We start from the raw sequence: 21,790 nt of genomic DNA on the forward strand, positions 1-21,790 counted from the left end.
GCCTTCCCCACTTGACCTCATTGCATGTTGTCTGATCCGTATGATAGATTGTGGTAGGCAGAGGAGATTGGGAAGAGAGGAGATTGCTTTAAGTGTTGCTCTTAGTTTGAACTAGTAAGTTACAGAAAGATACCAAAAGTAAGTTTGGATGTTTTTCTAAGAGTTGCTCTAGGAATTACTTTGGGGAGGTTCTGTGATCTGAGTTACACAGGATGTGGGACTAGATGTTCATGATTGTCCCTCTCATTCGTGGAAACCTTTGACTGATGTGAAACCTCAGACAATGCACTTTCAATAAGTGCTAGTGTCATAGAGCCCTCATTGCGGGAAAGCCATCCCTATGCTGCTTGAGATTCTTATGTTACCAGCATCACCTGTGCTGACTTCTTAGTGCCAAGGGTGATTTAGATTTGAAGTGGTTGCTATTCGCTTTTGGCAGTGCTGCTCTCTGATCTGTGATGGAGTTAGGCCTGGGCTGTGAGGAGACATTGAGCTTCCTTTGAGATTTTCTATCAAATATAGGAAGAACTTCAAGGAGAGAGAGAGAGAGAGAGAGAGAGAAAAAAACCGAAGACCTGGATTTGATGATAGTGTGGGAGGAGAGAATGCCCTTGAACTACAGGTGCATCTTCAGTTGTGCCAAGTGTTTCTGTCTCTCTTGGTGTCACCAGTTCCTCAGATGAAGACTGGGTCTCCTAAAGATCAGGGGAACTTTCTTGTGTCAGGATTGTTGCCTCTTCCTATACAGGACCCATCTAAAAGTCCAGATGAAAGGATGAGTCTCCTCCATGTCAGTCTGTGTTCAGGATTGCCTTGGGTAGACTTGGGCTACCTGGGTTGGGATGCACCTGCCTGGGTGCACCTAGGAAGAAACAATCCCAAATCATAATGAGAGTCTTCTCTCGTCCTATTCCAAAGCTGTTTGTGTGAATTCCTGCCATCTCCATTTCAAGTCTGCACTTCATCTTGGTCTTTGGCCTCTCCCAAGATCTCTTGGTTTCTCACAATACGTCTGCCCCGAATTGTTGAGCAGCTTGGTTCCTCTTATCTGCTGCTCAGCACTCTAGTTCTGTCTGAATCTGAATGTGCATGGAGTATGATACTGAACCTTGTGGCGTCGTCTGCAATTCTAGACAAAAGCTATGGAGGTTTCTTCTACATCTTCCCTGGGGGTGTAAAGGTAGTTCCTGTAATCACATTAGACAAAATAAGAGACCTTGATCTTGGTCCTCTGATATTTGTGGGTAAAGGCTGAAGCAGAATTACTTTGCCTATTAATAAGGGACTTCTTGAGTAGCCAGACACATTTGGGGAGCAGACTTTCAAATGTCTTTATTAGAGGGAAAAAATCTGTTAAGTGCCTAAGGTATTTAAGTGCTTCTTTTCTAAGCACTCTCCTTTCTTTGACTGTTGCCCCGGAAGATCCAAGGCCTCTAGGGTTGGCCTTTCTGCACCTGCTTGCAGGGGAGGGAAAAAAGATAAATACTGAGAGTCCCTCTGCCATACTTTTGAAGTGGTGATTGTGGAATCCAGTATTTTGAACTACCTCTGCTCCCTTTTCAACCTAAAGAACAAAGTTTTAAGTGCCATAAATTTAAACACACGTCTTATCTACACATCCCTGACACTGTTTCTTTGTGACTTCTTTCCAAGGTGTCTCATTCTTTAAAAAGCCAAAAAACTGTAGTCCATAAGTGTTTCTGTCTACTAACCAGAGAAGGGAACAAGTTAAGAGGGAGGGGACTGTCCTCCGTTCTAACTCATTTGTCCCTGTTTGCTGGAAGCGAGTCTTCTCTTATGCTGGCCAGATACCGCTTTGCAAGCAAGATCTTTCATGAATATATTGTCACCTCCATGGCATCTGCCAGCCTGCAACTGAAGTCTGAAGCACTGGGAGTCAAAATTTGTCTTCCTTGGAGTGTATTCACCATAATTTGATGAGAAATTCACAAGCTGTGCTGAGAGCAGTAAAAAATATTTTTGCCTTTTCTCACATGAATTTTAAAATTCCAGTTCAATTAATAATATATTTATAATTTTAAAATCTGTGCAAATATTCTAACAATGGTTGTGCTGTAGTCATTGTTTTTAAATGGCACTTACAGTACCTTGCATGCAGGTCCTGACAAATACAAGAAAAGGAAGCTACTTTTAAATATTTTCGTTTCAAAAGATACATATTTTGCAGTATTGTTAGTACTTGAATTTTAAATTTTTCTTTAACAAAAAATGCAATTTAACTTTAAGGGCCATTTTAATGCAAGCCTTTATATTACAAAAGTAAAATTTAAAAGTGTCAGACTGTTTTTCTTTTAGTTTGTAGTACTACACTCTGGGTAGGACAGCTAGACAAAAGAACAACTCAACAGGATGTTGGAAGTCTTTTAGAGGAGTTTGGCCCGATTGAGTCTATAAATGTAAGTATAAGTAGTGAAATACAAGCAAAAGCCACTATATGCCTGGGTTATAAAAAGGCTGTTTGTTTATAAACAACTCATGTATTTAAAATAACTTTTTAGTGTTCGTTCCCAAGATTAGCGCTTGCCTTTTGCTCTGTACAATCATCTTTTTTGAACTATTGCTACTCTTTAATATGTGGAAAATATGAAATGTTTGTTACAAGAGACTTGCTTTTAAAAGTACCACTGTTCTTGGGGTTAACCAGAAGGGTACCACAGTTTCATGAACACCACCCTTTGTCTGACAAGACCAAAATGACAGATACTGAATGAGGAGCTTAGCTATAGGTTAATCACTGCACAGCTGGTGTTTTTCCATTCTCCTGCTCTTAAGTTTGGTTGTGTGGAGACCACTTGATGCAGAAATTTTTATGATATTTTGCTAGTACACTCTTCTCCTCACTTCCTCTAATCTTACAGCGATGTGTCTTAATTTTTTATTCTTGGGCTATAGCTTATGCTCCTACTAGCAGTAAAATTTAAAAAATAAAACAAAAAAGCAAAACTCTGATTTTGACTACAGCTTCTCTCTGCTACCTCTGATTTTCTCCAAACAAATTAGAGGAAGCTTTGCAAAACTAGATTTTAAAAAGGCTTTCTTAATGGTTGAATCACTGAAGAGTAAACTGAAAGCAGAGGTGTAGCTGGCAATTTGCAGTTTTTAGAAAAAAATGGAACAAAATGCTAAAATATTGGAGGAATGCTTGTCCTACAAATTTGTTAGAGATGCTATGATCTTGGAGGTAGCTTATGTATATGCTGTTATCTGCCACTTTCAGGATGGAGTATTTTCATCAGCATGTTCTGTCACATGGAATCTACAATCATAAGCACTTGCCCCCTTGTTTACCAGGCTACACTATTTCTAAATAGAAATTTTAGATGGATAAATATTAGTCTGTTTTGATATTAGTTTAATATATATTAGATCTGTTTATGCTCTTTAACTCACCCAGAGTACTCCCTGGCATGCAATACAGTTGTTCTAGCCTACTTCTGTTTAATTATCCGTTGGTTACCTTTTGTTTTTACTAAATGTAGCAGCTTAAATAATGTACCTGTACATGTTTAACAGATGATCCCGCCTAGAGGATGTGCCTATATTGTAATGGTTCACAGACAGGATGCTTACCGTGCCCTACAGAAATTGAGCCGAGGCAACTTCAAAGTTAATCAGAAATCTATTAAGGTACTCCTTTTGAAAATGTTCTTGATTAACCAGTTTTAATACTTAACATTAATCTTTAGATTTAATATTTTATATATAGCATGGTGTTTGGTAACTTACGTGGACACACTACTCAGTTTGGTTGCTTATGAGCAATTTGTACATTGGAGCAAGTGGAATTTGGATCCTTTCTCCTCTTCCAGATCAAGAGTTTATCTTATGCTGGCAAAAGGGAGCCTGTCTAAATTCACTTTGTCTTATAACCATTGTGGGGAAACCCTCAAAAAATAGAGTATTAAATAAAGTGAAGCTAACTCGGTAGTTGTGGTCTTTCTTCTGAATCAGTGTTGAATCAAAACACAAAGCAGTCAAGTAGCACTTTAAAGACTAGCAAAATAGTTTATTAGGTGAGCTTTCGTGGGACAGACCCACTTCTTCGGACAAGAAGTGGGTCTGTCCCACGAAAGCTCACCTAATAAACTATTTTGCTAGTCTTTAAAGTGCTACTTGGACTGCTTTTTGTTTTGATAGTGTATAGACTAGCACTGCTTCCTCTCTGTTAGTATTGAATCAGTGATACAATATCATTTTAGGGTCTTTTGTGGTGTTAAGAGGTTGTCTTCTTGAATAAAACCAGTTGAAAGTGCTGACTATATGGTATAATTTAAAATAAAACCGTATACCATCTTTTACGTATTATGCAGGTGAATTAGCAAACAGACAAAGTCAAAATGCAGCTGGGCTCTTACTCTGTCTTTTTTCCTTTTAAGATTGCATGGGCTTTAAATAAAGGAATTAAACCAGACTACAAGCAGTATTGGGATGTAGAATTAGGTGTTACCTATATACCATGGGACAAAGTGAAGCCTGAAGACCTTGAAAGTTTTTGTGAAGGAGGAATGCTGGACAATGAGACACTTAGCCCAGGTAAAATATGCAGATTTTCAAAAAGTAATCTTCATATTAATTATTTTGGGGAGGGTTTAAGTAGAACTGTGAATGGTTTGTCTCCAGAGAAATGTTATAGTTTTGAACATGTTGATACTGATTATGTAGAAATGTTGTTTGTCTTGAGCTAAACTGAAGCCATAGACGTGTGTGTGTGTGTGTGTGTGTGCGCGCGCGCATGTACTGAAAATGCAAGTTTGTTTACAATAAGAAAATAGTTACCACTATTGTGGTAAACTGGTTAACAGGAATTACCAAATTATGACTCAATACAAGTGGTAATCGTCATTTTTATTACTATTATGGTGCAAGAAGTGCATAAAACAACCATGTAAGCAAGACTTATTTTAAAGTTGGAAATTATTGTCTGTTTCTGTGATTTGGAATATTAGACTATTGTTGATTTTAACAGTTTAGCCATTGATGTGTGTGAGAAATGTCAGTGGCTAATCCATATTACTTCAGCATTCTTAGCTAGCTTTTGTTAATTTTTTTAAGTTCATTAAAGCATCTATTTGGAATAAAAAAGCTACATTAAAATGAGTGGTGGTAAATGAAAGACTATTCATAATCTTGGGATAAACATTGCATTGTTCACTCACATCTTTCTATTTCTAGTACCCTAAGTCATTTCAGCCCTTTTGTATCAACTCTCAATCACTGTTTCAGTCTCAGCTAAGTGCAGTGTTTCTGTCAATGGCAGACAATTGCTGCTTTGCAGTAATCAAGAATGGCATTCTAAATATCTTTATTTTTTTTCTTTTTGAGTTTAATCTCTGGATTCCATGTAGGTTTTACCTCATCTCTCTTGCTTTTTCTTCTTTCTAAGAAAGCCTTGACTGGCAGTAATATCCTTCCACCCCCTCTATGCCTGTTCTTGGGGTGACCATCTGTCCCTTATTTGGGGGACGGTCCTGTGTTTGGGACACCAAAAAGGCATCCCAACTTATTTTTAAAAAGGGACTAATTGTCCTGTATTTGGGCCCCTCTCCCACTGACCTTTTCCGCCAGCAACTGTGAAGGCGCAGCTGCTGGTGGGAGTCACTTCCCTGAGCCTCAGGGAATTAGGGAGAGTGTGGGCAGTTGCTGTGTCCCTGCTGCTTCCCTGGGACTCTGGGGAGGGGCTGGTGGCTGCTGCTTCCCCGGAGCTCCTGGAGAGGGCCGGCCGCTGCCCCCTCCTTCCTGGCTCCCCAGGGCTTGGTGGAGCCAGCAGGAGGCACCCTCCCCACCCATATCTCCCTGTCCCGTATTTGGAACAGGGAAATATGGTTCCTGTACCCATTCCCATATGTCCTCACTCCACTATAAAACAAGTTTGGAACTATAGCTAATGCTCAACTAGTATTGGTGGCCTGGCGTTCTTCTCTTTTTTGTTTTGCCCGGGTGGTGTGTTTTACCTCACGGTAGTGGTACAATATTAGTGCACCCAGCATACTGATTATCAGAAGGAAAAGCTGCATTTGCCTCATGCTGGAATAACTAATTATGACTCCTGAGCTTGGTCCAAGCATAGTCCTGCTGTTTTCATTATTATTGCTAATGTGCTTCAGAAACCTTTGCAGAAGTGCAACAGCAGTTCTGAAGGCAAAGGTCTGAATCACATCATCTGTTAAAAGAATTCTTCCAACAGTCATTTTTGTTTTACTTGTCATGTGTAGCAGTTACTTGTAGAATTGGTATTTTTAGTGGTCTTTGGGTTGTATTTTTGAAACACCTTTAAATATATATTTTACAGAGATAGCTAGCTGATTTCAACATAATTTTCATCCTGGCTTTACTTAGCAGCAATTGATAGTAACTAAATATTCATACTCTTTCAAATGACCTGGCTTGCGTGTGTTTCTTGCAGAGTGGAAAGGAATTCCTAAGAAATCTGAAAATGAAGTAGCTCAAAATGGAGGTGCAGAAACTACACAAAATGAACCAGTGTCACCTATCCCTAAAGCATTACCTGTTCCAATTCCTGTTCCCATACCGGCACCTATAACAGTACCTCCTCCACAAGTGAGTTTGTTTTCTTTTCTCTCCATGTACTGCTGGATAGCTGCAACTAGAAGCATATTTAAATCATAGTTTAGTGTGTCCGTTCATAAATGAATTCTAGAGATGGGAAAACAGAGTCACAGAATAACTCTTTAAATTTGGTATGCCTGTCTGCAGATTGGTAGGTCTGGCAGTGCATGGCGCACATAATTTTCATCCAGCTCCTATCTGATACCAACTAATTGCTTGAATCTCCCCCTCATCCCCCCAAAAAAAGTTCAACTTCAGCCAAGTCCTACCTCCCACCCTGAGCATACGTTAGCCACAAACAACTGGTCTGATCTTAGCTGCTGAACTAAGTCTAAATGATGGCAACACAAGAACTTAAGAAATCATAGAATATGGAGATGAAGTGCAAGCCCATTCGTGTGACATTAATTTGACTAATATGAGGGATCAAAAATGGAAAAGAATGAATTCCAAATGCAATACTGGGCTATGACCAACAGTGACAGACTTTTTAAATATTTTAGTGGATAGTGTGCTTGAGTATATCAGTGATTCAAGCAAAAAATATTATTCTACTACCTTGTTTTTCATTTGCTTAAGTTTTTGGCCAATAAAAGTTAGTTCATGAATTCTCTTAACCAAATTGATTGTAACCTTTCAGGCTGTTAGTTCATCACAGATTTGTTAGCTTGTTCTATATGTTTTTATAAACTTAATTGTTCATGCTACTAGCTTAAAAATAATATATCCCTTATAGAATTTGGACAAAAACTAGTTTTCTGTACTTTTATTGAGGTAGCCTTTGAGTAATTCACTTAAAAGTTGAGAAAAATCCATTGTTATGGTGCAGTAATGTTTCTTCTTTGAGTAGTGTCCCTATGAAATCTCTACTTTTGAGTGCACATGCCTTTAATTGGAGACTTTCATTAACAGTGTCAGTTCAGCACTTGTATGCACCCTATGCAATCTCATGCCTCACTGAAAGACTATAGAAGGGCTGCCTGAGTAAAACACCCTCACTTCTTTCTTATCTGTCTTGACCTGAGATTAGAGGTGTAGGAATTCTGCACTTGTGTTGCATGGGGAGCCATAGAAAAATTCTCTCAGAATTATGAGACCAAGCTTTAGTGTGTCCACTTTGAGGGTGCCTTGCTGGGTTTTTCTCCATAGTTATTGGTTGGTTAGAGTAGTGTCTATGAGAAATTGAAAGGATATTTTTATTCCTCTGTCCTCCCTCTGGAGAGACTTCTTTTTCTTGGAAAAAATATGTCTGGTTCACTAGAGTTCAAACTGAATATTAAGAGATTCAGATGTAATTAAGATACACATCTCCTAGAACTGGAAAGGACCTTGAGAGGTCATTTAGTCCAGTCCTCTGCCCTCTTGGCAGGACCAAGCACCATCCCTGACATCTATTTGCCCCAATCCCTAAGTGGGCTCCTCAAGGATTGAACTGACAACCCTGTGTTTAGCAGGCTAATGCTCAAACCACTAAGCTATCCTTTCCTCCCTGCCTGGAAGCTGTCCCTGTTAGTGATGACCAGTTGAAGTTCATTTGCTGCAGTCTGAGGTGCACATCCCTCAGAAGGATAACTTCTGTGTGGCCTTGAAGTCTAGATCAGGAAAGAAATGGGAGATGAAGCTGAGGCTACTAAGACCAGAGCAGTCCTTTTGCTCTTCACCCTCATACGCTAGTCTCTTGGCAGCTGTAGCACTCCTTTGACCTCAGCTCAGCTTTACTCAGCAAGGGAGAGACTCTAGACACCAACTTGAAGAGTCCCAGGAAGAGGCACTGTGACTCCATTCATAAGGAGCCTGCTCCAGAAGACTTTGCTTTTCTATTCTCAGAAGCTTGGACCTCTTGTCCTGATACAGAGACAAAGGACTCTCCTGGTACTGGCCGTCCTGAAAAGCTCTGCTTTTCTTCCAAGTGCAGACACATCTTCGATCAAGTTTCAGTACCATTAGGCATGATAAAAGCAGGAACAATAATAATTCCTCCAAACTGATGCTGTCCGGCTCAGCTTTACTGCCAGTACCTCCCTCCATGGATTTCTCCCCGTGTGTCACCTAACCTTGTTGACACCCACCTCTGCATTCTGTGTCTTCTGTGCTGCGTATCATTAGTAACAGTCATTTTGATACCACAAGAATTTAAATACTCAAGTGACTTATTAATTGCAAATGAACCAGAGTCTTCACTGCTGCAGGTACTGAGTCCCTCTTCTTACCAGGACCAATTTGTTCATCGGATTCCTGTCTGTCTTCAATACCACTTAACTTATCCTTTTTGCCTGGGCTTGCTCCACTGGATGATGTAGAGGATGATATTGGAGACCTACTGTCAATCTCCCCTGTCCTGCTTCAGGGATCTCCTACCCATCCATATAGGAACTCATCTTTTGACACCCACAAAGAGAGGGAGGAATTTTGGATAAAATATGGCAGATGATGGGAACAGTTTTGGATGTTGCCACCCATCCACTATGGCTCCTCACAATGGGCATCCTGGGAACACTGGGCAGCTTTCCAAGGTGCCCAATTTTACCATCCCCCCAGCCCAAAATGAGAAACAGTCAGTCCACTCCACCCAAATCCATTCCTCAAGAGAAGACATTTAAAGAACATGAAGCCAGGACAGAAAAGGAGACTGCCTCTCAAACTACCATATCTTTTTTGTCTCTGGGTATGTTTACATTAACAGGAAGATCAGCATGGTTGGGGTTGATCTTCTGGAGTTTGTTTTCATGTGCCTAGTGGAGACGTGTGAAATCAGACTATCTGGGATTGGCAGTCGATCCCTGTACTTTACAATATAACAAGGAGTAATGGGGGTTGACAGGAAAAATTCCCCCATCAACCTCCCTCTAAGGAAGGCCAGTTAAGTTGATTGTAGATGAGTTGATTTTAGCTGGCGATTGCCATAACTAGCTGGAGGTTGTGATCAGTTTTTCCTGTAAACTGAGCTGCCCAGGAAAGATTCAGGTGCCACCCAACTGATTAGCAGAGCATCCACTGCTTCCCACAATGGACAGCATGGGTTTCTAGCGGAGATGCTTATCTACACATACCTTGGTACACATAACAAAAAGTATTCAGCCTATGGGTGGAAAAAAATTAGAGGGAACATTGTGATGTGTAATGCTTACCAGGGGCAGCTTAAGGCAGTGCTCAGCAACCTTTATCACCTCATGGTGCACTTCCACACTTGTTATAATTCCGTGGCAAATCCAATATGTATAACCCAATCCCCTCCCCCAGAGCCAGGCACCCCCAGCCTCCCACCTGTGCTCTAACATGATTCCTGCAGCTCACCAGAGCTGATGCCACCCCAGAACTGCCACTGCCGCCACACACTGCTCCCACCCAGCAGGGGGCGCATGTGCAGAGCAGTGGACAGCACTCCCGACGCGTGACTGAGGCACGCTGGTGCTGCTTTGCAGCACGCTGGCTGTGGAACGCTGGTGTATGGGAGGCGGGGAAGAGGAGGTGGCTCCATGGAGGTGCTCATCTTCAGGCACAGCCTCCCGCAGCTTCCACTGGCCACAGTTCCTGGGCATTGGCAACTGTGGGGACAGAGCTTCCTGGTCCTTGTTGGGACACAGCTCCAGCTGAAGTGGGGGTAGAGGGCAGCATGTGGAACCACCCGTAGGAAGGGCTGGCCCAGAACATAAGATTTTAGGGGTAAGCGGGGGCCCAGGCTCTTGCCCCTAAAGCTTCTTTCTTAATCTAGTGCTGCTGCTCGTTCTGGGGGCGGTGGAGGGGCACCTTGGCTGTGGCAGCTTGCTGCTTCTGGAGCCAGGGGAGAGAAGCCTTTCCCTTGGACACGGTAGCTCTGTGGGCAGCAGCTCTAAGCCCCTGTACAAGGTTTATTAGGCAGCTGCACAGCTTAGAGGGAACCTTGGCCATTACCACTTTCAGTCGCTTTGGGACACTTATGCACCAGTAGTATTTTCAAAGGTTCTGGCTGTGATCACGGCTTACCATCAAGAGACAATATTGGTATTCCCATATTTCGACGATTACGAATTCAAGGATTACGAAGGAGTGCTTTTGTGTACTCAGAGGGCCTTTTCTCTGTTCCTGCAAGTGGATTTTCAAATCTGTGTTTTAAAAACGCACATTAATCCCCTCAAAACAGATCATAGGGATTTGTGAACAGGGCAGGGCCTGTGTTCCCATAGACAAATAACTAACTGTTAAATCTAGTCAAGACCTGAGTTCCCTGTGAGCTGCGCAGCTGCACAACAACCTATTTAGCCCCATGCTGCAGGTACTCAGGGAACCTGGCAGGGGAGGGATGTCCTTCCTTCAACTAGGGGAGGAGTCTCCTGAACCCAGCCTGAGCCCAGACCTGCCACAGATGGGATGCCATTATCACAGCCCCAACCTGCTGTCCCTGTCCCCAACTCTGCCATGTCTGTGATGCCCCTCTCTTCAGCTCTGGCCCACCCACAGGAGTGGCACCCATTCTGTGGCCTGAGCCCTGGTGCTGTCTTCCAGTCCAGGTGCTGCTCGGGGGAATCCTCTCTCTCTTTCTCCCCCCCACTCCCTTCTGTACCCCCAGAGCACTTTCCTTCACTTGGCTACTCCTGGGGAAATTCTGCATCACTGTGTATGTGAACAATTCATGGCCCCCACAGATTTCATTTGTTTCCTGCAGAAAAATGTTTTCTGATGGAGGAGTAAAGGAGAAACCACAGGGACTGGTCATAAGTCCACCCCAGCAGTGCAGAGGGTTAGAGTAGATTAAAAGCGAGCAAACTTTTTATGTCGGGCCCCACATTTTGTCACTGAAATTGGCAGCTCCCTCTTCCCCCACCTGTCCAGTGCTCCAGAAGTGAAACCAGTGGTTGTCTCCTGTAAATTGTGCACCATGCTCTCTTGGCAATGGCAGGGGCGAGGAGGGGAGCAAGTGGAGGCTGCAGCGGGGAGGCTGGTTGTGCTGTGCCCTGGTTATGCCTTCTGAGGGGGTGCACCCCTGTTGTAAGCTGTGCTTTTGTGCAGCTGCTCAAGAGAGATGCAGTTGCTGCCCAGCTGATTAGCAGATCCCCCAGCTAGATTTGAGTTTCTGCGGGTGGCTGTGAGCCGATGCCCAGGTGCCAGCTAAAGGTCCGGTGGGGCAAAGGGGGTGATGCCGCACCAGCAGCTACGCTAAGCAGCCAGGGCAGGCTGGGTTCTTTGGTTTGCGTTTAGTTCGGGCACAGCAGCAAGAGGAAAAATTACACTTAGAGAGGCTTTAACAGTTACTTTTTATTTATACAAAGATAGAAACAATTTAACTAAGACAAATGATCAAAGTACCACAATTGTGAATTTTTGCTTATGACTTTACTAACAGTTAATAGGAAACCGCTGGCAGCGATTTTACAACAGAAATGGCTGCCGCGTGTAAAAGGGGGTTTTAAACTGACCGCTCAATTTTATGAATGAAACCAAGATGGCCGCCGAGTGAGTGACAGGATAATGATTTTTCTCGTGGTTACTAATGTTTACAGAAGGTAATTGCTGACCACAGCTTGCCAATTAAGGTAAGGTAAGGACCCCCTGTTGTTTGATAGACAAGATAATGATTTTCTACAGTTCTATGTAGAAGATAGTGGCCGATCACAGTTTTCTAATAGATCAAAGGGGTAAACGGGTTTTAAAGATAAGACAAGGGCTTTCTGCGGTTTGATTGACAGGCTAATGGTTTTTAGCAGTTTGTAGCCTAAAACAGTTAGTACCCACGGTTTTTAAAGGGGAAACAACACAATTTAACTTAAGAAAAGTTTTAGACAAACTAGCTAGCTTAAACTAATACAAGTAGTGTGTACACAAGAAAGGCACGTTGCAGGTGTGATTTTCACCCCTGCCTCTTAGACCTGGTGGAACCAGAGTCTTTCCCTCAATTCCTATAGGAAAGAAGTGTAATACAGGTGTAATTCTTACCCCTGCCTCATAGATCCGGTGTGGCCCAGAATCTTTCTCTCAATCCCTCGGGAAGAAGTAGATACGAACCAGTCGTCCCCAGTCTCGGGAGTCAATTCCAGACCTGGCCAGCAGGTGTAGGTGATTGGAACTCAAAGGGGGGTGGGCTGCCAAACCCCTTTATACCCCTTTTGTCACGTAGGCTTCTTCCTGGTCTCAAGTGGCCAATCGGGAGGAATGTGTCTGAACCCCAGGTTTCCCAGGGAAGGTGCAAGGCTCAATTTGCACCTGTGAATTGTGGACAATTGGGCACCTTTGGAGGTGATGGGCGGAGATTCCCCGTTCTTCCTGGGGCAGTGATCAGGCGTGTCAATTACCGAGATCAGCCAAAAGTGGGGCCATCAGCTAGCCCATTCGCTGTCTGGTTTCTGTGTATAGTAGAGAGGCTGGGCGAGACAGCACACCTGCGTTCCCAGGACATCAAAGGCTACCTGTCTCCCTCTCTGTCTGTCTCTCTGTCTCTCCCAGTGGGGGGGAGAAGAAGAAAAGCCCAAATGGGGGGTTCATGTCTGGCTACAGTGGCACGTGTTCACATGTGTGTCAGTGCACAGGAAAAAGTTCATTGTGCCCATGGATGGGGAAGAAAACTGTTCCCAGATGGAAAAGATTAGCGGGAATATTGCTAATAACCAGTGCTTAATTTGAGCCAGGGCTTGCCAGGAGTGAACCTCGGCACCTCTAGCCTGGGCCAGAAGCCATACTGAAGAACAACATGCGCAACAGACACAGGCCGCACCTGCCCGAGGAACAAACTTCCTCGAAACTTTCCTGTCCTTGCTGGCCCTGGCTCAGAGCCTCTGTCCCCCTCCCCCAGTCACTAATGCTGTAACATCATGAAACCCTGTTCGGAACAGGAGTACTCAGCCATCCCCTCACTGCCTGGCCTACACTTGTCTGACCCCCAGCAACCGAAGTGGCTCCCCCGCCCCCCCCGCCCCGCCAAAATTTCACACAGCTCCTCTTTGTACACCCCTGGAGTAGATGACCCTCACCCCCTTCTAATCATATGGTTCTCTGATTCATATGTTCTTTTTGTCAAGTTTTAATGTGTCTTACTAGTTGGTGTCTGCTATTTAATAATAGTATTTGGAAACTCACTGTTTTGAAATGGATTACTTACCTGAATTGAAAAAACGTTCCACACTAGGTGGAGTCTAGCCTTTCTTGCCTGAGTGTCAAACATTTATAAAAGATCAAAGGCCACAATCAGTGCTTTGAAACAGATTGTTTGCCTTTTTCTAGGAAGCAGATACCACTCAAAAATCTACCATCAACCAGTAACAACTTGTAGCCTTCCAAATGACTCATTAGAGATATTTTTACGTCTCCCGGTTAATGAGGCGTTTTTTTAAATCTTCAGTATGTCTTGTTAGTATCATAGCTGATGTTATTTGGAATTGGGAGACAAAAATGCTCTCCTGGTACTACTTGGTGTACTGCATCTGAGAGGGTTTTGTTTTGCTTTTCTTATGTTTCAGATATAGTTTTAATAGTGAAAGTAAGGCATTAAATTAAAACTTAAGAAGGAGGACAAACCTATCACACACAAACATCAGAAGTTCATTTTATTTTATGTTCAGATAATACACATTCACCAGATGTAAAAGCACCACGCTTACTTTTTTACTAATGAGTGGGATGTTGATTTATGTGAAAAACATCAGTGCATATGTTCACATTCACTAGCAGGAAATACAGAAAACACCATTATTTTTTTAAAAAAAAAAAGGGGGGGGGGAGGCATGTGGGCAGGGGCAGTGTTCTCAATAAGCTGAGCACTTGACTGGCCACCCAGAGAAATTCAAATGCCATCCAGCTGATTTGCCAAACACTCACGGTTGGCATCATGTTTCTACTGGTCTTGCACATCTGCACATGCCTTCATGCACATAACAAAACTTATTCCACACCAACATGGAAAAAAAATACAGGGAATGCTCAAGGGGTGGGGGTTGAAATGTACGAAATGCAGCAAAAGTAATACACAGCACACAGGAAATGTAAATTAAAACTAAATTTATAACATTTTAAAACCGGAAATAATGTTATGAAATATTTTAGGCATAGTCTAAACTTAAATGAAAATCAAGTCCATTCTGAAAAACAAAGTTCTATATTAAAAAGTTATTCTGAGACTGGTGGGGGAGCTGTATGTTCCTTTCAATCTCCATATCAAATTTGCTTATTTTGTGGCAAAAAGAAATCTTTTCTGATAGATAGCTTTTGCAGACTCTACCAAGGCTCGGGGAACTGAGCTACGTCTTCCAGTTTCATGTTTAAAGAGTAACAAAATGTATTCAGTGCACACATTTTATCTTCAGTTATCCATACCCAGCTCAGTTGTCTTCAGTTTTGTTGCATAGGTTTGAGTAGACTTATAATTTGGACTTAATAAAATAGTTTGTGCTCCCAGATGTTGACACTGGATGATGGGGGATGGCGGTTATTCAGGGATCCCTGTTTTCTTAATTCTCTCAGAAGCATCTGGCATTGGCCACTGTCAGAAGACAGGATGTTGTGGTAAATGGACCCAGTGTGGTGGTTCTTACATTCTAAGGAATACAGTTCAGTTAAATGAGCAGCTCCAGTGCTATTAGAAATAAGAAGTACCTTCTTTTTGGCCACTCGTCTTTGACTAAATGCATACAAAGGATAGATTTGCTTCATAAATATGGATACAATTTTGTCATAATAAAATTAAAATGTGTGGTATAATCCTGGGAAAATTGTATAAAAGTCAGGGTATAGTAACATTAGGACTGTAGCCCTGCTTGTAATGGCTGACAGCCGGTGGCAAAGAAGTCATCTGGGCATGGGTCATCTGTTAAAGTCTTGGAACCTGTGACCACATCATATCCAAATTCATTAAGTGTTGTTTTTATCTGGTGGTCACTTTTCTGAGCAGAACTGCAATTTAATGTCATGGTGTTCTGTGTGTTCTCCAGTGTTTGAGTAAAATCACAGCCATCTGTGATCCATTTTAGTTTTGACAATAAATTTGTTTTTTTGTCTTGCCTATCAAAGTAAGCACAGCACACTGTTTCTCACCAAATGCTCGTAGTTTAGAGGCTAACCCTTTTTTTGTTCCTTCCTTCCTTCCTCCGTAGGTTCCACCACATCCATCTGGTCCTCCTGTAGTTGGTGCACTTCAGCCACCTACTTTCACAGCTCCTTTAGGGATTCCTCCTCCTGGGTTTGCTCCTGGTGTGCCGCCACCACCACCACCTCCATTTTTACGACCTGGATTCAATCCAATGCATTTGCCCCCAGGTATATTAAGTGCTTTCAGAGAATGTAGTTTGATTTAAATGTACAACCACATAAAGTGTCTGCATAAAGCTGCTGAATTTAAATATAAAGGTAAATAGTGGTTAAAATTTGTCAATTTGTTTGTTCATTTAGGTTTTCTTCCCCCTGGACCACCACCTCCTATAACTCCTCCAGTATCTGTTCCTCACACTCCAGCAATAAGTATCCCAAATTGTAAGTGTGTGTGTGTGTGTGTACATTGATGAGGGGGAACCGTAAAATTTGACTATAGAGAGAAGGGATTAGCTATATGCAAGAAAAAATTACATCTAACTTTTCTTATTAATGTAATTGTTCCTCAGCTACTGTAGCTAGTGTAAGTGAAGACACTACAAAAGACTTGTCTATTGGAAATCCCATTCCAACTGTGGTTTCTGGATCGAGAGGGAATGCTGAGACTAGTGATGGTTCTAAAATATTTCCGAGTGTTCCACCACCAGTAGCACCTACTAACATACCTCCTCCTGTCACCCAACCTATACCACTTCTTGGTAAGTTCATTTGTTATTTGATGCATGTTTTTCAAGTTGACCTCAGTTTCTTTACATTTGTTAAAAGCCCTTTTTTCTTCTATGTGCTTCTTTCCTTGCCATCTATTTAAAATGTATGGGAAACTGAAGCATTTCAGAGTAAGTTGTGTATTAAAAGTTCTGCCTCTTTTAGCTTCAACTCAGGCTTTTTTATACCTTTTTGGCTTGGTCTAGATTAGAACAAGAGTTTAAATTTTGTCTTTTCTTGCTTCCCAAGTGGAGACCCTATGTTGTTAATCTGCTTATAAATCTTGGATAAAGTTTTAGACTGACTGACTGACTCCATCTGATGCTTAGTCTGTTCCAGAAAAGGCGTATCCTCATTCAAATAAAAATAATTACTAAATTAAGTCTTCTGTGGCTGGGGTGCACGAAGTGGGGGGATGCAAAACTTTTTATGGGGGGGGTGTAGCAAAGTCACACTCCCTACAACTGGAGTGTCAACAGGAGACAGCTGGCTGTGCAGGAGGGAGTGCAGGCAAGGCATGTGCCCCAGCCGTTCTCTCTCACAATGGGACACTCCCCTGCATGCCAGGAGGGCACATAAGCCACTGCAGTCTCCCTTTAACGTGGTACCCAATCCCTCTTCTGCTACATGCATGGAGAAAGCCCACCATGCGGTCTGTCCCTTTGAGTCCTCCAGCTGCCTTTGCTGGACTATGCAACTGCCTCCTTTTCCTCCTGCCCTGCTGTGGCCACCGCTGCCCCCCATGCACCCTCCGCCTCCAAGGGAGCACAGTGTATCACTTCAGGAGACCACTGCTCGCTTTCAGGGCCATCTGGGGGGCTCTGCTAATTACAGGGATGAAAAGGGGGGTGCTGGGTAAAAAGTTTGCTTACCCCTCTTCTATGGCATCCTGGTGTTTGGTACTATGACACGCATGATCTGTGACATAAGTTTGAATTTTGTGTGCATGAAGAAAACTGTACTGATCCATTGAAGGAATACTGTTCTCTTGAAAATAAATTTTAAAAAAAATCTGAGCACTTGTTACACTATTTTGTCCACATAAATAGTAATTTTATATTAATATATGCATGTATATGATCTTGACCCAGCTCTGCTGTATGCAGAGCTTTAGTAACTGCCTGCGGTACATGCTCTCTTAGATGTTAAACTTTATTAAATATTTACATTATAGGTGAAGAAACTTGAAGACTAGAGTTGTACATACCAAAGTTGGTTTACTTATTTTTTTTAACTAAATTCCCTGTAAAATCCAAGGGTGTGTGAAGAATGTCTTTCACGTACCCCTTCCTTATTTCTGTCATTACGGGTCATTGTACTAAATGTGCACTCAAAATTCTGCTCTAATATTGGATTGCAGCAAGTTATCTTGATTTTTGACCTTTACAAAGATGATTTTGGCATGAATTATATAAAAGGATAAGTGTATTTAATATAATGTTCAGAAATTTGAGTGCGTTAAAGAAGTAGAAGAACATGGATTCTACTCTGAAATAGCTTATAGTGAACATGATGTCCAAGATATTTAACAGATTTGATATTTTTTTTGGTGGAGGCCCCGCCATTTGATAGCTCAAAAATTTGAGAGAACTTGAAGAGACCAGATTTTTCAGAAAGTGCTCAGCACACACCCTCTGAAGATCAGGCTGGTTTACCATGCCTCAGAGTTGGCGCTCCAAATCGTTATGTACGTATGAAAACATTGGCTAGTATGACAAGTGAGGATAACAAACTGTAGGGAAAGTGTGGCTTTAGAATGAATGATAGTTGTTAATAATCAAATCACTTGGTTATTCAGTCAAGGCATGTGGACATCTTGATGGCTTGATTACTTTTTTTAGTAATTGATTCAGTAAAAAACCCACACACACTTTCTTTAATCTGCTTGGCAATGTTACAATAAGAGTGTATAATCTAGGACTTGTACCCAAAACTATTATATTTATTAAAGTTGAAGTATTTCCCAAGTTGCTATTTGATTTTGTATGTAAGGGATTTTTTTTGGTGAAGTGAAAACCAACTTCATGAAGAAAAATAAATTCAAGTAACAAAATGAATTCAAGTGATTTAAAACATAACATTTTGAGTCTTTTTAACTGCTGTGCTTACATGTGAAAGAACTTAGAGAAACTGACTCTGAAAGAAATTAGAAAATGTTTTTCTCCCTGATTTTCTGTTTGTTAATGTCCTACATTAACAGTACTTTGCAAACAGGAAAAAGTGCTACAGGTTGAACCTCTCTCATTTGGCACCCTTGGGACCTGATCAGTGCCGAACGAGAGAATTTGCCAGACAATGGAAGGTCAGTATTTTCCAGCATGTTACTAACACTTCCACTGCTTACTGGGCTCTTAGAAGACATTTGGGGTAAATTACAGCCAAATAACAGCACCGAACGCTGAGAGCCAAGACTGGTGGCTGTAAACAAACTTTATGGGACCATGGGAATCTTGGTCACAACCATGGTAAGTGGTTGTCTGGCTGACTAAAATGATACTGGATTACGGAGTTTGCCAGACGAGAGAGCTCTGGATTAGAGGTTCAGACTGTACCAACCATACAATCAGATTAGTGTATCCCAGTATTCTAAATTTACTGACTGCTGACAACTTAGAACTTTGTAACATGCAGATGAGAGACCAAAAACATCACAGGACCAGTACAAGTATGACATGTTGAATTTCTAGAGGGTTGTGTTCACTGCTGTGAGAGAGAACCGGAACTGGTCACTTGTTCACTGAACCAAGCAAGAGACTGGTTGGGAGGCAGAAATTGTTCCCCACTTATGATAGTAAACTGGAATACCTTGTATAACTCTTCTTGAGTTATCAACATGGGAATGATATTAGGACATAATACGACAGCCTGTATACAATCACCTGCAATTAGTTATCCATTGCCAGGGAGAGAAACAGGCGATGGGCATCAAACAATTTAGACAATGGAACCTTTCATTTTTGAATTCAAGGTGTAGCTGTTTGGATAGATGCTGACAAGTACCATATTAAACCCTGTCCAGGTTCTCTGGGGCCATGATGTAGGGATGAGGGAAATGTGGAAGGAAATAGATGGAAAGAGTCTCAATCTTTCATGAGCAGCATGAAGTGCTTCCTGGAGAGCTGGGGGGTGATCTGAGAAAAAAAAGAGTGGGGAAGCAAATGATCTTCAATACTGTGGACAGCATAGAAGAATATTTTTCAACCAGCTGGATTTAAGGAAAGAAGATGGTCCTGACAAAGATGCTCATGAGTCTATCCCTAGTAATCTTGCCTGGGAACACTGTAAATGTTGTCTGTATAAAGGCAGGTGTTTTCTGCTAATATTTTTGTAACCTAAAATGAATCTTGGTTTGGTTTGGTTTACAGTAATACATGTTTTCTGGATATAAAAAATTCTAAATAGATTAATTACTGTAAGCTTCCACATACTGTTTTATGGTGAAATCATAGTTGTATTTTCTTGGTCACACCAGTCACCTAACCAGTTCACACCTTGAAGTATAGTTCCCTTTTCAAACAACAGTTTCGGTACTTCTAGTCGCATGGTGTCTGACTCTTTTGTATAATAATTCCTGAAAGGCCCTGTTTGTGCACTGGTCATCTCCATAAAGAACTGAGCTACTTGAAGATCTTTGGACTTAATATTTAACAAGAGAGTTCACTTTCAGCTGCACAGATTTCATGTAAAGATACAAAAAAGTAGTTTTGGAATTAAAAATTATGCACTGCTTAAGTCTCATAGCTGTGTGTCATTATACCAGTGTGGGCAAATCCTGATAATTCAGCATTAAAAGAAAGAAATACCTTTTTGGTGTGGGGGTCTGTCTGAAAGCAGTTTTTTTAACAGCTGTAACAACCAAACACTTTTAATATAATTCTCTTATTTCTGTGTGATGTATTGCAAGAGGTGGGGCCAGCTTAGAACATTCATGACTCTTTGGCTAGTGCAGTAGCTAGGTGGTTAAATATATCTGCCTTTTGCAAAAGATCTTTTTTTGACTGGAACGTGCAAAGCACTGTTCTCTTAATGTTGGGGAAATAGTTTTATTTTTTACAACCATCTGAGGGCTGCTTTAATTCAAGGGACATGCCTGATCTCTTCTCCTTTCATTAGCATAGTCTCATATGAGCAAGACTGTAGAAATACACCTTCACTTGAATATTTTAGGTCTCAACCAAATTATTCATAACATAACTTGGGATGTGATGTCATAAGTTTTAGACTCTGCCAGACATCATCGATCTGCCTCCTGCAAGACGTGGTGGTCTTGGTGGTACTACTTAGCACTGAACAAAAGCTGTCTCTTCTGCAGGCGTGTTGCTATTGAACATTTGTGTGAGAGTGATGTGAAAAGGCTCTGACCTGTCTCTTTTTATGCTAATTGAAATACTGTGTGACACTTGGTACAAGTAGAAATGTTCTGGTGACCTATCAGAATTCCAGCTCTGGAACATGCATTCTAGCCTAAAAGGAATTGCCTCCTATTTCCTTTGGGCTTTCTGTATGTAACTTCCTGACACTATTAAATGTGTGAGGTGTGTATCTTCTCTCACCCTCTCCCAACCTTCAGTGAAGTGCATGCCTGTTAGTGTAATTTGTGTTAACAGGGAAAAATAAAGTAAACCTCTGAGAAAAGATCCCACATTTTTGAGCAAATTAGAAGCAATTAATATGTATTACAAAGTGGGAATTAGGGAAGGAATTCCAAGGGCTATTTTTAAAATTTACACTGTGCTGGTGACTGCTGTATTGCTAGAGTTTTTTGTAATAACCCATTGTTATATCTAGTTTTGGCTACCAATATGTGAATAATTGTTTTGATTTTATAAAACATTTGTTAGTGAAATGAAAGCATGTAATGTAACAGATTTAAGACAGAGTTCTGTTACAGGAATGGTCTTTGAGAGTTCTCTCCCCTTTACTATCCTTCTCATTTGGCCACTCATTTTATGACGACTACATTAATGGGGAAAAATAAAATTTGTTGTAACCAACATTTTTTTTTAAAAAAAGCTGAAGTTAGGCTCTGAAATGTGTGTTTGGGCACCTTAAAAATAAGCATTTTCAAAAGTGCTGAACAATCACCAACTCCCATTGGCTGACTAGAAATTCAGGCTAGTTATTTTGGTGCCTCAATATGGATATGCAGGCGTCTTTTAATCTTGGCCTGTGTTAATCTGTGCTACACAAAACTGGGAGAAACAAGACTACTTGGTTTCAGACATACTCAATCTTCAAAACACAAAAAGCTATTCCAAATGTTATTGTTCATAAAGTAATAATGAAGGAAATAGTGACTTTGGGAGGAAATGACTAACTTAATGAGTTTAGAAATTTTTGTTGTACAACCATAGTTTCAGGGATTTCATGACAGTATTTAATTTTTCAATTTTGTGGGGCACGGGTATGAAGATCCTATCAGATTTGCCATAGTAAGGAAACTTTT

At 41.4% G+C, this 21,790-nt stretch overlaps 1 protein-coding gene across 2 annotated transcripts in view; it reads left to right on the plus strand.

Annotated features, from left to right (window-relative positions):
• Positions 1-21,790, plus strand: part of SCAF4 (SR-related CTD associated factor 4) — a 66,149-nt gene that overhangs the window by 37,617 nt on the left and 6,742 nt on the right. For both annotated transcript variants that reach the window (XM_074997053.1, XM_074997062.1), the window contains exons 13-19: positions 2,317-2,417; positions 3,535-3,648; positions 4,398-4,554; positions 6,425-6,579; positions 15,645-15,807; positions 15,940-16,020; positions 16,149-16,337. In XM_074997053.1, the coding sequence (XP_074853154.1) occupies positions 2,317-2,417; positions 3,535-3,648; positions 4,398-4,554; positions 6,425-6,579; positions 15,645-15,807; positions 15,940-16,020; positions 16,149-16,337 (960 nt within the window). The remainder of the gene's footprint in view (positions 1-2,316; positions 2,418-3,534; positions 3,649-4,397; positions 4,555-6,424; positions 6,580-15,644; positions 15,808-15,939; positions 16,021-16,148; positions 16,338-21,790) is intronic.

The sequence above is a fragment of the Carettochelys insculpta genome, chromosome 1 (assembly GCF_033958435.1).
Source record: "Carettochelys insculpta isolate YL-2023 chromosome 1, ASM3395843v1, whole genome shotgun sequence".
Lineage (NCBI taxonomy): Eukaryota > Metazoa > Chordata > Testudines > Carettochelyidae > Carettochelys > Carettochelys insculpta.